The following is an 18,136-nucleotide window of genomic DNA, read 5'->3' as shown; positions in this document are numbered from 1 at the left end:
CAAAACTACTTTCTTGTACACTTCAAGATGGTGAATTTTATGTTATATGAATTGTTTTTCTACTAAAAAAAATTTTACTGTGATGGCAAATGNCTTGAATCCCAGCACTTGGGAGTGAGAAACAGGTGGATCTCTGTATGTTCAAGATTAGCCTGGTCTACATAGCAGGTTCCAGGACAGCCAAAACTACATGNTAGACTGTCACAAATAAAACAAATTTTAAAAAGGAAAATTTATCAGGCAAATATTAAATTTAGTAAATTGAGTATAGATATATTAATATGAAAGAAAATTGAGATTGTAGTACAGTATGATAACAATAACCAACTTTTGATGTTATCGAAGATATAGCAATTCTAAATTTATTTGTAATGAGGTGGCAAAACTAGCAAAATTATTAGGCTACTTAAATATATTTTCCACAATGATTGGCAACCCAAACTCCAGCAGAATATTGGAACACTTTAGCCAAACTAACAAGCAAACCTTAAGATAAATGAAACACATATATAAAATATACCCAGAGAAAGTACCCAGAGAAAAGTCACCAACTGCTCCATAAAGCAGATTTCAAGGACCTGGGATCATAGTTTGTTTTCGTGCAGGAATGGAATTCGAGTGGACATGGCAATGACACTGATTTATCTAAACAGAAGCTGGCTCAAGGGCTGGCACTAACTCTAAGAAGTGTCCTGCTGTTTCAGGCATTAACCTTTTAGCTGCTCTATGGCAAACCACAGGGTCCTAGTAGTCCTGCAATATAGACTGAGGCAATGATGACAACCGGGCAACTAGGTGAGTGATAGATTAATCAAGTCTACGGCAAGGTCTGTTTATCAAATGGTCTGAAAAGATTTATGCATACACAGAACACAATCCCTGCTTAGTAGGCCAACTATGGATCAGAAAAGGAGAAAGCTTGAAAATAAATGAGATGAACATCTGTCTCTGTTACTTAAAAAATATTCAAAGAGAACAAGCTATGAATAGCCATTAGAAAGATAATTAAGCAAAATTAAAGACAGGAATAAACAAAAATGAAGCTTAAAAAAGGCAATTTTTTTTAGAAAAAGCAAAAACTGATAAACTGTTAACAATATTTGTCAAGGGAATAAAACAGAGGTACAAGTGAACAATACTGTTAGAGAGAATATTGTATAAAAAGTTTTTTCAATAAAAAATAACAAATAACTCTTAGAAAAAGAACATATAACAAGACAGCAAAGATTTTTAAAAGATGCACATACAAACTTTACATCAACTTGAAAACTTGTGAAAGAGAAAATTCCCAGAAAATCATAACTTAGTTAAAAGTCTACGTACAAGTAGCTAGCAAACAAACAAAGAAAAATCCATAACTTTCAAAGAAACTGTAACAGTTAAATGGTTTCAAAGACATACTAGGACTAGACTGTTTGATCTGAAAGTTCTGCCAAATATTTGAGGAACAGATAGTTCTGGGACAAACTCTGTCAGAGATGGAATGAAAGAAAATAGTTCTCACCTCATTGCACTATGTTAGTATAACCTTGACATCAAAACCAGAAAAAGATACCATGAGAATAGAATCTCTCCTGAAGAAAATACTCAAGTGCTCAACAAAATGTTAGTGAACTAAATCTAGAAGTACGTTTATGCCCAGGACTGCAAGATTAGCTCATAAAAACAAAAAACAAAAAACAAAATCAAAAACAAAAACAAAAAAAGCCATGTAGCACAAAAAAGTTAAAGTTAAAAAGAATCACGCTGTAAACCAGTAGATATAGAAAATAATTCTATACATTCATTTTCAACACCAATTCAGTTTTAAAAAACTATGTCAAGTTAGAAATAAAAAGGAACTTCCTTACTCTCTTAAGAGATATCTGCAAAAGAACCCTATAATTAGTTAGTCATGATGAAAGTTGAAAATCAGTCTCTTTAAGATCATGATTAACTTATGAATACACACTATTAACATACTTTTTAACATTACACTGTGTGTGTGTGTGTGTGTGTGTGTATGTGCACACATGCACATTCATGTGTGGATGTCTGTGTGTGTATGTTCTAGAGGTGGGGGTGTTCTTAGCACTATATTAATATAAGAAAAAAGATATTTAAGAATCATAAGGAAAAATATTGCTGGGAAAAATAAAAGCTGTAGTTTGCACACAAATTACCTAAACTAGTAAGAAAGTTTACTAGGTCTGTCAAATACAAATAAACTATAGGGCCAAGAAGCAGGAGTGGGTGGGTAGGGAAGCAGGGTGGAGGGAGGGTATAGGGAACTTTTGGGATAGCATTTGAAATGTATATAAAGAAAATATCTAAAAAACAAACAAACAAACCAATTATATATATATGTGTGTGTGTGTGTGTGTGTATACATATATATAGCATCAAACTACTATAAAACACAAGTTTCTGCAAAAGTAATGTTTATAGTAACAATTTAGTTATTCCCTAAGGAGTATCTTGGGTACACAAGGCAATGGCAAAAGTAAAAGCTGCCAAGTGATGATTTATAGTGCATCTGTGCTGGGCCAGGCTCAGGACTTGATGCTAGGTATGATGGGGAATAAGAGCAGGCAACTACGCTTTTGTTGACCAAGTGCATACTATGCTATAGTCATTCTTCTTAGAACATTACCTGCTTTGGTTTATCTAGGTTTTTCAACAGTACAGCCAGCAACATCAGTTTACAGGTGAGGGAACAGAAGCAAAATAAGGCTAATAGGCTTGTCTAAGTTTCCAAAGACAGGAGGTGGGACTTAAAGTTACACAGCCTTACATCTGGTAAGTATTACTCTTATGCACAATTAAGGAATGTGGAGCTTAGATTTAAAATAAACATTTTTTTCTGTCCTGGGGTGGGTGGGGGGTTGTTCTTGGATTGCTTTCTTTTAAATTAGGTATTTTCTTCATTTACATTTCTAATGCTATCCCAAAAGTCCCCCATACCCTCCCCCCCACTCCCCTACCCACCCACTCCCACTTCTTGGCCCTGGCGTTCCCCTGTACTGAGGCATATAAAGTTTGCAAGACCAATGGGCCTCTCTTTCCACTGATGGCCGACTAGGCCATCTTCTGATTCATATGCAGCTAGAGACACGAGCTCTTGGGGGGGGGGTGTACTGGTTAGTTCATATTGTTGTTCCACCTATAGGGTTGCAGACCCCTTTAGCTCCTTGGGTACTTTCTCTAGCTCCTCCATTGGGGGCCCTGTGATCCATCCAATAGCTGACTGTGAGCATCCACTTCTGTGTTTGCTAGGCCCCGGCACAGCCTCATAAGAGACAGCTATATCTGGGTCCTTTCAGCGAAATCTTGCTAGTGTATGCAATGGTGTCAGCATTTGGACGCTGAATTTGGGATGGATCCTCGGGTATGGCAGATGTCCCTCAACAGAGGAATGGATACAGAAAATGTGGTACATTTACACAATGGAGTACTACTCAGCTATTAAAAAGAATGAATTTATGAAATTCCTAGGCAAATGGATGGACCTGGAGGGCATCATCCTGAGTGAGGTAACCCAATCACAAAAGAACTCACACGATATGTACTCACTGATAAGTGGATATTAGCCCAAAACTTAGGATACCCAAGATATAAGATACAATTTGCTAAACACATAAAACTCAAGAAGAATGAAGACCAAAGTGTGGACACTTTGCCTCTTCCTAGAATTGGGAACAAAACACCCATGGAAGGAGTTACAGAGACAAAGCTTGGATTGCTTTTGAGATGGAGCCTGCTATATAGGCCTGAATGGCTAAGAATCTACTGTGAGGCTAAGACTAGTTCTCAAACTTGCAGGAAGTTCCCCTGAATCTGCCTCCTGAGTATTGGTCATGGCCAGCTGTCTTCTGTATCTTCTACATGACTGCAAAATCAATGTATATTGCCTCTCCAACTTGAAAGGCAGATTTCTCAAGAATATAGGGGTTTTCACTCTGGGAGACCTACGTATGCAGAACCTTATTCTATCTCATCCAGATTCCTTTCTCTCTAGATGAGGAATTAGAATTGCTGATGGAAAGAACAATGGAGAACAGAATTTTGTGCTCCACTCTGCTTCTTCTATACATATCCTTCATCCTATGTACTAATCTAATATCCTACATCTCCCTGAAACTGCTATGATGAAGTACTGTTCCCCTTATGTATTAGGCCTACCCCTCCTTTAACATTAAGAGTCCAGCAGCTTCCTTAGCTGTTGCTTGAGCTGTCCGAGTCCTGCAGGCCACAGATGTCTTATCTCTAGCCCCCTTCTGGTCTCTCAAGCTGGGCTGGAAACACCTTGTTGCACGATTATCCCTGCTTATCTATGAGAAATTGTATACTTCAGTTTCAAAGCCTATTTACAAACTTTGCTTACTTTGCCTCTGTTCCTCCTTAAAATTACCAAGGTCTGAGCTTTGAAATCAAGGAAGCAGGCCTAATTAGAATTTTAAGCTCCAACTCAGAAACAGACCAGGCTTTGTGACACTGTCTTTCCCCTCAAGTCCTCAGAACAGCAAGACTGTCTCTAAATGTCAAGGCAATGTACTCAGTCGTTCCTAGCCGGGGCAGGTACAGACTTATTTTTAAGAGGAAGGGCAATTCGGACCAGTGACATGGTAGTGTTGTGGACTCAGCACCTAGCCTCCAAGACACCATGCCAGGAACCATCACCTTCTTTCACCCTGGCAGAAATTAAACAAGACCTGTTTCCAGATCTTTCATAAGAGGAGCTAAAATAAAATATTCTCGGGTAGCACTACACTAGGACACTCACATTCTAGAGAAGCGGCATTCTGACAATTTCTCGAATAAAGAGAGACAGCCCTTAGGTCAGGGGTCCCCATAGTTTGGGCTCTTTTTATCTAAGCCTCATTCTTTGTCTTCTCTACCTGCCTTTCTCTTACTTCCGTATCCTTTCTCATATTAGCCTCTAGCAATTTTGTTCAACTGATCATCTATTCCAACTTCTGTGTGAGGGTAGGAGTGGATGGGGAACACCATTTGTTCTTCTAGACCCACCCACCTCCACCACCCACAAATGTCAACCCCCACTTACAGCCCCTTCGCCGCTGCAGCGGGCTGCTACTGCTGCTGTGTGGAATCCAGATCTTCTGCAACCTGGTTTGAGTGAGTTCTCCCATCTCTCGAGACATCTTAGGCGTTGCAGCTAATGACACCACTGCCCACAAGGTATTGGACCTCACTTCCTATGTTCCTAGCTGTCTTGTCTGTTGCTGTGGCCCCAGCAGCAGGTAGGCAGGGGTGATGACAGGGGGATGTACTGGGCTTCTAAGCCTCTCACAGGTTATCTCCAGCTCTGTCTTTTTCTTCTGCTCCCGGATGTACAAGTGGGGATGTAGGTGCCGAGAGTCAGAGGCTGAGCAGAAGTCAGCAGAGGCCTCTGAACTCCAAGGGCTATGTATATAGAAGATAAGTTGGAGCCCAGCAAGGAAGGCAGCCAGCAAGACAGCCCAGGTCTGGCCAGTTACTTCCCGCCAATGAAGGCAGGACTAGTAGAGTATGCAAATAACAGACCAAAGATCATGTGCTTACATCCTGTGTTGTGTGGCATGGCAAAGGTGATGGAGGTAGGTCTAAGCTTTGAAATTAAAAAAAAAAGCAGGCCTAATTAGAATGTTAAGCTCCAACTCAGAAACAGAGATTCATTACAAGGATCCCCACAACAAAACCACAAACATACTGTTCCTAAATTCAAAATGCAATGTTTTGAGCTAGCAATTAAAGGCTGAAACTGGAAGTAGACTTAAACTACTTCACCGCTCACCCTATTCAACAAGGCACTGTAAAACTGTCTTTCCCTGGAGTCTGCTCCCTGCCTCTCCACGGGACCTCTCCCTCTTAAAATGAGCTGTCCTGGGCACTCTAAAGAGATCGGCACTATCTGATCATCTTTATACTTTCTCCAGCCAAGGTTAAATAAATCAGAATAAATCTGGCACCTTGGGAATAAGAGCGAAGGCAGTCATTACTTGGCAGAGAGCTGATAAGTAAACGCAGCTCCCATGGCCGCCAATGCTGAGATGAGCCAGCACTAAAGGCATCATGATCTAATTCAAACCCGGGCTAAAGCTCTTCAAGCCAAGGTGTTGGAATGGGACCTTAGGAGAGGTGGAAACCACACCGAGGAGAATATGAGGAACAAGAGGAAATGGCATCTATCTAAATAGCACAAATCCATAGGCCAGAGACATATCATCCAGATGTCTCCTTTACTTGTCCCCACTTGTATTGCCATTCCCCCAGTTATTTTGAGACGTTTATCTGTAGAATTCATGCAACTGCACGGCTTGCCTGGAAGATGTCCAAGTGCCCTTTTACTTCATTCTTTGTAACCTTCCCACCCCCCAGCAAACCTCCAGTGATTGGGTATTAGAAAGCTCAACTTTCTTCCACTGAGCTGGACTATGAAAGGGCAATCTCTCGGGAAAAGAAATCTCCAGTCCCTGCCCTCAAATGCTCCCAGTTCTTCTTTGCCTTTTAAGATGCTTCCTAAAATATCTTCTCAGAACCTTAGTCTATACAAGGGTTAGATTCACTCCAGTTGCTGTGCATATAAGATTTTCCACATCAAAGCCTACCTATCTCAAGGAGCCTACTGAGGCAACAGAGCACAGCAGTTAAGAACAATGGAATTTGGAGTCATCCTCTCTGGGTGGAGTCTTACTTCCATCCATTGCTAGATATGAGAAACCGGGCAGAAGACTGAACTTTTCAGTGCCTCAGTTGCTCTCTGTTTTGTTCTGCTTTTTCATTTAGTATATAGGGAAGGATAGTGGGATCCATTCCCTTGGTGTTAGCGAAGAGCCAATGTGATACACATGAAGAAACCTGGGGAATGCTGAATACACATGATTCACCACTGTTGCTTCCTTCGGGAAGGAAATGATTCATCTTTTTCCCTCAAGTCATCTGCAAGTTCTAGCACGTTATTATGACACAGGATTAACATTTATACTGTAAAGACTTCCTGAGAATCAACTAGAAAGGTAAACTCATTTCTAGGTTTCTGTTAACTTAAGTCTGACATAAAACATCAAACACTACATGCTCTCACTTACTGGACAAACCTAAAAGAGGTTGGTGAGGAACTGAGTATAGACTAGTGGGCAAAGGAAAGGGAGAAAGGGAGAACAATAAACAGGCTGGATTTTGGTAAATAGGAGGAATAACTTCTGATGTTCTAGAGCACATTTGGAAAACTATGGTTCACAACAGATAATTGTATACTTCAAAGTAGCTGGCAGAGATGAGAAATAATAGTTATTTGAGGTGATACATAAAGCAATTGACCATTTCACATTATATGCATGCACTGAAGTATCATACAGCACTACACAATTATAAACAATTATGTATAAATTTAAAGTAAAAAAAATATAACAAGGTTTTCCCAATTAGCAGACAACTCCTAGAGTCTCAGAAATAGACTTTGCAAGACACAAGTCTCTTAGCCCTAGTAAGACACATAATTAGTGGAAGTCTATTTTAATGATCTTACCATGACTTTGTATGTTTTCCAGTGCCCACAAAGCAACATTTTGTTTATCTTATTTGTTTCTTTCAAATATCCCCTGTAATAGCACAGGAAAATGTATCTGAGGAGGGAATGGCTTGTCCAGGGTAATCTAGGTAACATCATGAACATGTCTTTTATGTTTACAATTTTGTCCTTACAACACTGCCAAGAATCAGGATGATAATTTTAGTAGCAAGAAATCTGAGCTAGGTGGCTAGAAGGCCTCTGACAAGGTTTGAATGGGTAAACTCAGGCTCCAGGTTTGACACCCGAATTTAACCCTGCCTAGAACTATGAAACTTCACTACTGTTACCAGTTCTGAGACCAGAAACAAATCTTGGAGAAATGCATCAGACGAGCATTCAAACTTCTTCTAAATCAAGTCCTAAGCTACCTCCCAGTCTTCTATCCCCAGATCCCCCACGTTTAACTGCACTAGCTGATTACAGAGCCCTCAAACACAACATTTTCCTGTCTTTAGGCTCTTGCTCAGCCTGGAGTGTCTTCTATTTTCACTGAACTCTGTCTTGCTTATCAAGACCAGTTTTAGTGTTTATCTTCTCTGAAAGCCAGCCTTGTAGCCTTGAGTGAAGCTGAGGCTTCAGTTCTCACATTGCCACGTGCCTCTACGTGAGCTAGGGTTTCTCTGGTCTGGTACGTAAGTAGATTGTGAGCTTCTTGAGGATAGAGCCTGAATCCCTGTGATCTGCTGACTGCTCATCTCAGGCTCTGGTATGGAGGGCACTTGATCAGTGACCATGTTCACAATCTACATCTCTCTGCTGTAGAAGAGAGAAACATGGCGACAAGAAATCCCAGTTCAACATAGTAGATATTATAACAGCTTTCAGGGAAGTGGATGGGGAAGTTGGTTTGTCTGAGGTAAAGAGTGGCATCTAAAAAAAATCTTAAAACTTTAGGATGGAACAGGATAAAATTATGAAACTCTAAGAAGGTTTGATGTATTGGTTGTAGACACAGAGTTCACTCAGCATCAGATTCACACGCAAGGCTAAAAGCTGAACCATAAAGCAGAACTATCTCTAGGGAAGAAAACTAGGCAGCGTGATGTTTGCAGAGCCATGGAGCCTGCTCCCACCTCCATGTACAGTGTGGAGAGGAAGCCCATTTAAAGTGTCAAGATAATACAGATGGGCAATAAAGTCATAAGTGGCCTTTCCTTATTGGTAAGTCTTGAAATGTGTGGTTGTGAATGCACTTGTTATAGGCTAGAAGGCTGGTGGATCATTACAAGCTTACAGGCTAGATTCATGCATGAGCACATATCAGGACTTCTGTGACAGCAGCCTAGAATCCCTTTGTTCTCAGCGATCTCATAATGCCCTGGTCCCATTATGGCATTGTTTTCAGACTCATGTCTGCTCCAAAAAGCTCACTGCATTCTCGTCTTAGGAGTGGTTCTCCATTGACCATAGTCAGTCAGGAAGGAGAGCACGTAGAGGGTTGTGGGTGGTACTGCCTGTGGGTGTCACATAAAAGCCAAGAGCATGAATCTCATACACAGCATGAAAGCCCTGAAGCAAAAGAACTCTGGATTCTGCCTTCTACGCTTTCTTGATCACCAGGCTAGTCCTCTGTGGGAAGAAGGCTAGGAGCTTTCATTTCTATTTCACTAAGGTAGCCATTGACACCCAGAGAAACTAAAGAACTTGTCAAAGTTTCATAGCAAATCAACCCGACTTAATACACTAGAGGAGAGGTCAGAGATACACTTTCTATTGTGCATTTAATTTAAAAATATACACGTAGTAGTAGAAGTACATAGAAGCTAGGCTGGGAGGATCACACAATCACTTGCTAGTCTGGGCTACATAGAAAGTTTCAGGCCCCCATGGGAAGCACAGTTAGACTCATTTTCCAAAATTAAAATAAAATAAAACAAAAATTGGAATTTCAAAGATAGTAAGGAATTAGTCTTTTAGGCTAGTGTCCTAAAAAGTCAAGTACAAGAGGATTTTAAAATACTGATAGTAAGGAGAGGGCAACATTTGGAATGTAAATAAATAAAATAAGTAATTAAAAATAAAATGTTGGCACTTGAATTACATATGCATATCATCATTCCCCAACTCTCCCATCCCCTTTGAAATAGCTAAACCAATTTCCTATGGAGAGACAAATCTTCCAAGGAGCCTGAAACAAGGATTTTGACGTGTAAAAGACCTGTCTACTTTTCCTTTATGCTCACCTACCTGCTCTCTTAGAGGCTTTTTCTTCCATCGCTAATTATCCAATGGCTCTCTTGCATTTACAGACCCCCAAAGCAGGTCCGGTGGGTGGCATCAAATAGGAAACCCGGAGACATCCGTTGGTTCCTGGGAAGGCTGAGGAAGCACCCTTGTTAAGGGGTGTGTGCAGTGTTGAAATATTAGCTGCTGTACTTGCCAAAGAAGTTCCTGAGCCACCCAGAGACTTTTCTCTTCAGTCCAACCATGTGTTGTTCACCTTGCCCCAAAGGTCAGTACTAATATTAACAAGTCACTGGAGAATGGAGAAATTAAAACCAGCTATTGAGGTGAGCAAGATCTGGATTTTTTGGGACAAAGCTTTATATTTATCTGCCTCTAGTGCAGTATGGGCAAAAATCCCTTGCTTGAAAGCAATCTGGTAACATGAAGAAAAATGTTCATTTCCCTTGTCCTAATTAACCCACTCCTGGGATTTGATCTTTAGTCAGTAACTCCCAACGCATGGAAAAGCTCAAGGCACAGAATTTTAATTACAGAGCTGTTTTTCTGATAGCAGTAACTAGTGACCTTTAAGTCCTCTGGGGGGTGGGGGAGGGGCAGCCTCCTGTGGCTCTTTGTATAGCCATGAAGATGATGGCTCAAAGGCTGTGAAATTCTGAGGGTGTGTATATTCAAATGGGAATAACTTTGTAGCAATTTTCAGTAAAAAAACAAAAAACAAAAAAAAAAAACCCTTAGGATGCAAAGTTACAGTTTTCCTGGAAATTGGGCGATTCCTGTTAATTCTGTTTCTGTGGTCACAAAAAATAAGTCAAGAACTCATCCCTACTGCCCTGCTTATTCATCGATTTGCTAAATATTTATTCCGTTATCATAAAAGGTGGGTCAGAGATGGCCACTGCATTCAGGCTGGGGCCGGTCTAGTGACAACGGAAATCCATGGGGTTGTGCACTGTGGTAAATGCTGTGCCGGTATGGACCATAAAGTGCAGTGGTGCCCACAGGAAAAGACCTAAACACAGAGGTGTGTGGACAAAAAAATCAATTGTTTACCTGATTAAGAAGGGTTTAAATCTTGGCTCTACCACTTCTGTGAGGCTGAGACGAATTTATTCAACTTCTACTTAGCTTCAGTGCCTCTTCCTGGATTATCCTAAGAATGAAAGGACACGGTATAGACAGGAAAACCATAACTGCATGGGGAAATACTATTCTGGAGCTTAAATGGTCTAGGCCTCGATTTTGCTCATCTGAGAAATGGAGCCAAATGCAAGTCTGCCTTATGCTTTGAGAGTCAAGACAAATATGGCTATACAAGGAGGATTTGAGGCAGTCTCCTTCCTCCAGACTCCATTAAAACGGAGGCTAGCTAGTTTCTTAATTGCTTAACTGAGAAAGTTCCCTTTGCCACTGCCCAAAAGGACTCCAGGGTCTGCAGAAGCCCCTCAGCCACCGCCAGGGGCCGCTCACTTAAGCCAGAGTCCTGTCTCGATCCGGGTAGGGCGTTGGCTGAGCTTGTTTCCCCAGAGGCCTGCCCCTTGACAAAGGGACAAAATCCCATTTGTCAGTAACCTGGCGCATCAGGGGGTACTTTTGTAGTAGAGAAAAGCAGTCAGACTTGGGCGTCCTGGCCAGCGTGCGGCCAGAAGAGAAGGAGCCCAACCAGAGACGCGCCTCTCACCAGTTACTCTTCCCAGGTTTTGGTCTGGGTCTTGCTATGTAGCCCAGGCTGGCCTTGAATTCATTACTGACCCTGCCTCAGCTTCCTGAGTACTGGGGTGACAGGCTCGTATGATCAAGCCCGGTTTTCCTACAGCCTCCACCTCAGTTCCGTCTCCCGCCTAAGAGAACTGAACTCGAAGTCCCGCCCTGCGTGCGTCCTGCCGTCGGAGGGGGCGGAGGGGAAGGTGAGAACGCCCGTGGAAACGCGAGAGGAAGGCGGGGAGCCAGCTCACTTCCGGGCAGGAATGCATTTGCCCGCCTAAGCTTCCTTTGGGAAAACGTACGGTTTACCAAAATGCTGCGCGTGGTAAGCTGGAACATCAATGGGATCCGGAGTCCCCTGCAAGGCCTTGCATGCCAGGAACCCAGCAGCTGTCCCACGGCCTTGCGACGCGTTTTGGACGAGCTGGATGCTGATATTGTCTGTCTCCAAGAGACCAAAGTGACCAGTGAGCATTCGAGAATCCAAGATCTCTACGGTGTTTTCCTTTTGATGCTAACCTTTGTTCTGTCTCATTTCGCGTTTCGTTTTCCTATACTTAGAATCCTTATACCTTATACCCATCTGAAAGCCTGGTCCCTTTTCTTCCTAAACACCCCCACCCCAGCTAGAACCCCTAATTCCTACTCCTGGCCTGCTTTCCCCGTTGAAACCCTCATACACAGATTCCCACTCATTCTATAGCCCGAACTCGGGGCCTTGGATTTTCTCCTTTCATTCTTCTAAGCCAAACGCCTCAGTTTTCCATCCCTGCCCCCCCCCCCAGTCCTTAATCCCCACCTAATCTCTGCCCTTTGCTCAGACTCTTAATTTCTCCTTCCCATATCTCCAATTCCTCTTTTCTCTCCACCTCAGGGCCCTAGATTCATTCCTCTTTGATATCTTACCTCAAATTTAGACCTAATTTCTTCTCCCATAGTTCCCAGCTCGAATTCCCTAATTCCCTCTCCTACCTCCCCACCCTTCAGGTCCCCAATCTCCACTGCCAGCATCTGTGAGTACTTTAATCTAAATCACAAGACTTAGCTCTGATTTGCCCTCCTCAGCTTCCCTATCTAATTTGAATATAATTTTCTTTCCTGACTTTCCCATCTCTCTAGCTCCTGTCAACATAAACACTTCTCCTGACCCCCAATTACAGCTCTGATGTATGCTAGCCTATAACTGTAATTCTAGTCTTTCATGGGTCCACAGTGCTAATTTACCTCTGACCTTATATTTAATTTTTTTTGTTTTTTTTTTTTTTGTTTTTAGGAGATGTACTGACAGAGCCCCTGGCTATTGTTGAGGGTTATAACTCCTATTTCAGCTTCAGCCGCAGCCGTAGTGGCTATTCTGGTAAATGAGGTCTTCTGGGGTATTTATGTTAGCATTGGTGATGGAGAAAAGGAATGTTTTGGTATTTAATAAGAAGGTAATATGTTTTGACTTTTCATTTCCAAAGCAAATGCTGCTAATCTTAGGTTATATGAAACCTCATATTTATGCACCGGAGTTTCCTTTTGTCCCCCAGAAGTATAGTAATGTACTTCTTCTGAGTTAACTGTCTGAGCACTGGACCTTAACTGCCAGGGTTCAAGTCCTGGCTCACATCCTCTCTCTGTGTTTTCTGGCAAGTTAATTTACCTTTGTGTTTCAGGTTTTTCACTGAGAAAATAAGAATAATGGTTATTTTCTAGGCTCTCACAAGGGTTTAGACATAGTCTTGCATGTGGTAATAATGATAGCAAATTTTTCATCAGTATTTGCTATGTATGTGTAAAATACATTATTATTGTTCTTGTAAAATATAACATTATTCTGTGGCTTTTTTTTTTTCCGAGACAGGGTTTCTCTGTGTAGCCCTGGCTGTCCTGGAACTCACGCTGTAGACCAGGCTGGCCTCGAACTCAGAAATCTGCCTGCCTCTGCCTCCTGAGTGCTGGGATTTAAGGCATGCACCACCACCTCCCTATTCTGCGGCTTTTTAAGAGGAAACTGAGGCCTCAGATGCTTTAAGACTCTACAGAGCCATGTATGGCCCGAGTTAGGTGGATTGTCCTTACATTTTTGAAACAGTTAAATATGACAAAGATAACCAAAGCTGTTCCTTATATGGATACGCTTGGAGTGGGATAGGCTGTACAATGATATATTGGCTGCTGACCCCGTTCAGAATGCTCTTGTCCGTCCCCAGGTGTGGCTACCTTCTGTAAGGACAGTGCTACCCCAGTAGCTGCTGAAGAAGGCCTGAGTGGTGTGTTTGCCACCCTGAATGGAGATATTGGTTGCTATGGAAACATGGATGAGTTCACGCAAGAGGAACTCCGGGTTCTGGATAGTGAGGGCCGGGCCCTCCTTACACAGCACAAGATCCGGTAATAGCCCATATCCTCCTCCTACAGGCCATCACTGGTTCTAGTCCTTGTGTCTAGAATATAAGGCCCATTCGATAGGTATGCAGTTGCTATAAAAAAGTTCCCAAACTTGCCTTCCTGGATTTTAGTCCAGGCTGGGCTGAGTGATCTTGGAAAATTCATGCTTCCTTCTGAGCCTTGTGTTCCCCTCTCTACAGAGGGAGACTGGCCTGGAAGAATAGCTTTTTAATTACCATAGGCTCCTCAAAAATAGCTTAGCCAGCACAGAACTCATCATCCTAAGTTGGTTTCTTTCTAGGTATCTTATAGTCATGATTGGCGGCATTATCACCCAGTTTACCTGAGTATTATGCCCTCTTTGCCTTATCCAGAGTCTATCCCCCCAAGACTTGCTCATTTATTTCTCCCAACTCTTTTTTCGTTCATCCCATGGATAACCATTAACTAGAATCTGCATGGTGGGTGGATATGAAGGAGAGACTTGAAACCGACCTCTTTTGTGGGGCTCTTTTCTCCCAGCACATTGGAAGGGAAGGAGAAGACTTTGACCCTGATCAATGTGTACTGCCCTCACGCGGATCCTGGGAAGCCTGAGCGGCTGACCTTCAAGATGCGCTTCTATCGCCTGTTACAGATGCGAGCAGAAGCGCTCCTGGCAGCTGGCAGGTATATTGTCAATCTAGACAGCCAGGTTTGGTTGAACACATCTTGGTGGCTGGCCTGTGCCATGCTCTATGATAGGACATAAAATTTTGTCTTTGAGGTCCTTTCTACTCTAGCATCAAATACTGTCATGCTGAACTGACAGCCCTTGTTGTCTTAAGAACTGGAAGGACAGAGTAAAGTGACATGAACTCTGAGCCTTGTACTCTGGCCACTCATTCTGTCTCTTCCCTTACTGGTAACCTCAAAGGCTCTCTGTTAACAGTCTTTTGTCAAATGCCTGTGTGAATCCCTACCCTGTAGAAGATCTTTGAGGACAAGATAAGGTGATGGTACTAAATGCCTAGTTCCAAGGATAGACAGGAGAGTGGGAGTAGGTTAGAGTAATCAAGGGGGGCTTCTTCCAGGAAGTGGTATCTGAGCTCAGCTTTGAAGGGTGAGAAGGATGGCATTAGGTAGAGACCATACTCGCATCTTATAGAATTGTGTCAACATTGCGGCTCAGTATTTGGTTCAAGATGGGAGAACGGAAGAGGCACTTTGCTATGAATAATTGGTATCTAAGCCTATATATAGGTGGGAGGTAAGCCTCTCTGTGCTCTTGGCCCCGGGAGAAAAGTATATGGGACTCCTCTTTGTTAATGTCCAGTTGACAGTCCCACATTGTGTTTTTCAGTCACGTGATAATCCTGGGGGACCTGAATACAGCCCACCGACCCATTGACCACTGCGATGCAAGTAGTCTGGTAAGGTTCCCTCTAAACCATAGGCCCCAGTTTTGTTCTGTTCATCCAGTCAGCCAAAACTGGGAGTTTGGCACCAGAGGTAGTTTCTTTTATGGAAAAAATAATGATTAGTTTGAGTATATATTTTTTTCATTCTGAAATTACATGTGATAATTGTACATATTTATGAAGTACCACATAAAATTCTGACATGATAGTCAAATGGGGTAAATTGCTGTATTCATATTCATCTCCTCAAACATTTGTCTTTCTGTATGGGCATTCAAAATTTTTTCTACTACCTGGTTTGGAGTATATAGTAAATTATGACCAGTTATTGCTATACTGTGGAGTACAAGGCCTTTTTTTCTCCTATCAAACTGTTCACACTAGCAAGCCACTATATCCCTTTCCTTCTGTCTCTCCTGGACTCTTGTGACAGCTATACTGTGTTCCATGTGATTACCTTTTGAGACTGCAATACAGGAATGAGGTCACATGGCATCGATCTTTATGGGCTTACCTTGATTTTTTTTTTTTTTTTTTTTTGTGGTTTTCTGAGACTGGCTGTCCTGGAAGTCACTCTAGACTAGGCTGGCCTCAAACTCAGAAATCCACCTGCCTCTGCCTCCCAAGTGCTGGGATTAAAGGTGTGTGCCACCACTGCCCAGCTCTTGCCTTGTTTTTAAGTCTTCCAGTTCTGTTCATTTTGCTGCAGACGACAAGAAAAATCTGTTCTTTCTGGCTAAATGGTATTGTACTCTGTATGCATATTATATTTTCTTTCCTTATTTATTCATTAATGAATATACAGGTTGCTTGTGTATCTGGGCTGTTGTAAATGATACTGCAGTGAACGGGAGTTCAATTGTTTCTTTGACAAGCTAATTTCATTTTCTTTGCATATATATCTGAAGTGGGGCTTCTGAATCATGTGGTGGTTTAAACTTTTCGAGGACCTTCCACACTGTTTTCTAAAAAAGATGGCAATAATTTGTATTCTCCCATGAAAGTTCTCCTTTCTCTGTATCCTTGTCAACATCTGTTTCTTGTCTCTGATAAAAAGCATTCTAATAAGGCTGAGAAGGAGATGCTACTAACTGTACTGAACTTGGTTCCCAGTTCCTCAATAATTATGTTAAACATTTTGTCATATACACATTGTACACTAGTATATTGCCTCTTTTTTGAGTTTTTTTTTCAGATTATATGCCCAATTTTTCAATCGGACCTGTTTTTATTATTCAGTTGTTTGAGCTTCTTATATGCTGTGGATATTAATCCTTGTCAGATGAGTATTTTAAAACTGTTTTCTCCTGTGTCTTTGTGCTATTGATTGTTTCCTTCACAGTGTAGAAGCTTTTTAAATTTTATGTAGTCCCACTGAAATACTATTCTAAAAGAATTTCCATTTAGTCTTTGATTCAATAGACAATTCTGACCTTACCTTGACCTGGCCCTGGCCTATATGCTGGAAGACATGTCCAATCTTGCTCATGGACCCTAGACCATTCACAAATATAAGATACATTGTTGTCCAGTTCAAATTGGTGTCTTCAGGGTTGCTGTAGCATCTCTAGGTAGGCAAGCAAATACAACAGTCAGATGGCAAAATGTGCTAAATTTTTAGAGGTTGGCAGAAGCTTTAGGGTATGGGGAACTTCATGTCTCATCTTTTTTTAGTGTATCATGGGAAGGAGGGTGAATGGCAGGAGGTGGGGCTGCAGAGTCCTTTGTGGGCATGGTGAAGATTTAAGGACAGCTTTCCTGTTTGTAAAGCAGCCTTTTACCTCAAGGTGCTTTCTGGTTAGGTCCCTGACTCCATTTCCATCCCCAGTGTCTCTGCACACTCTCTTCCTCGACCCACTGAAACAGTTCTTTTCATCCTAGCTCTTTTCACTCTCACCCAAATTAGCAGCCATCCCTCTTCTTTTTTCTCATGTGAGCCTTCATTCCCTCTAAGCCAGTGTTTCTTGAACCCTTAACTGCATATTAGAGCAAATATATCAATACCTTAATACTACACCAAAACAGTGCAAGAAGAATTTCTTATGTGTAGAACCAGGGTACTGGGTTGTTTGAAAAGTCCTACAAGACTTTAACATGCACACAGGCTTGAGAAATACTACCCCTAGAATAGATAAAAAATTCTTCAACTTGACCATTCTCATAGAAAGGAGTGCTTTGCTAGAAAAACAAGCTGCCTGCCTTTTCTCTGCTCCCATGTGAACTCAAAAGGTATGGGGATTTCTCCTTGCCTCCTGGCAAGCAGGCAGCTCTTCAGAGGCAGTCACAGATGGAGCTTTTGAGTTATAAAGTGAGGTTCACATAACCCTGTCCCTGTGTTCAGTTAATTTGCTAGAGCAAAGTAAGTACTCAGACAGCCACTATAACTTACGTCTAAAGTTAGCTAAAAAGAATATTTAAAATGATGTAAGCAGGCGGTTAGATGAAGAAATACATGCAGAGGAAGGTCTAAAAGGGCCCTAAGTATCAAGCTCATATTATTCCTGTGGAGTTGGGGTGAACCATTGTCCCAGCGCACATAGGAGTCAGTCTTCGTTTGTCTTCTTGTACCTGCATGTGATCCACTGTTCAGCAGCTCACTGAGCCTTGTTGTTTGGGGTTTCATGGAGACCTCACTGCATGAGGATAAGTGTTGAAAGTAGGATAGGGAAACCCATCAAGGTCTCTGGAGGTTTTCATCATTCTGTCCTTGGTGGTTCAGGCACGGAGCCTCTGGAATGAGGCTCTTGTTTTGTTAAAAATGGATAGTTTTAATCTATGGTATCTCCCAGATCCTTCTCTCCTCCCTACCCATCCAGTTGTATGCCTTCTTCTTTTTCTTTGCAAAACAGGGGAAAAGACAGAATAGAACAAAGCAAATAGAAAAAAAATAGAGTAGTAGAAGCAGAGAGAGAGAGAGGGAGAG

The 18,136-nt window shown here is 41.9% G+C and overlaps 2 protein-coding genes across 4 annotated transcripts in view; one reads left to right on the top strand and one right to left on the bottom strand.

Moving 5' to 3' along the window:
* Pfkfb1 (6-phosphofructo-2-kinase/fructose-2,6-biphosphatase 1) overlaps positions 1 to 9,903 on the bottom strand; it is a 43,807-nt gene extending 33,904 nt beyond the window's left edge. The window contains exon 1 of one of the 2 annotated variants that reach the window (XM_029473589.1): positions 9,740 to 9,903. In XM_029473589.1, coding sequence (XP_029329449.1) covers positions 9,740 to 9,767 — 28 coding nt within the window. In that variant the 5' untranslated portion in view covers positions 9,768 to 9,903. Of the gene's footprint in view, positions 1 to 5,044; positions 5,884 to 9,739 lie in introns of those variants that run through there. The other variant, XM_021153004.2, reaches the window with a different exon arrangement.
* Positions 9,902 to 18,136, top strand: part of Apex2 (apurinic/apyrimidinic endodeoxyribonuclease 2) — a 19,083-nt gene continuing 10,848 nt past the window's right edge. The window contains exons 1-6 of one of the 2 annotated variants that reach the window (XM_021153121.2): positions 9,902 to 10,062; positions 11,553 to 11,937; positions 12,714 to 12,797; positions 13,636 to 13,816; positions 14,336 to 14,482; positions 15,156 to 15,225. In XM_021153121.2, the coding sequence (XP_021008780.2) occupies positions 10,036 to 10,062; positions 11,553 to 11,937; positions 12,714 to 12,797; positions 13,636 to 13,816; positions 14,336 to 14,482; positions 15,156 to 15,225 (894 nt within the window). In that variant the 5' untranslated portion in view covers positions 9,902 to 10,035. The remainder of the gene's footprint in view (positions 10,063 to 11,552; positions 11,938 to 12,713; positions 12,798 to 13,635; positions 13,817 to 14,335; positions 14,483 to 15,155; positions 15,226 to 18,136) is intronic. The other variant, XM_021153120.2, reaches the window with a different exon arrangement.

Source organism: Mus caroli, chromosome X, assembly GCF_900094665.2.
Source record: "Mus caroli chromosome X, CAROLI_EIJ_v1.1, whole genome shotgun sequence".
Classification (NCBI taxonomy): Eukaryota; Metazoa; Chordata; class Mammalia; order Rodentia; family Muridae; genus Mus; species Mus caroli.
This window is presented reverse-complemented; position numbering and strand designations above follow the sequence as displayed.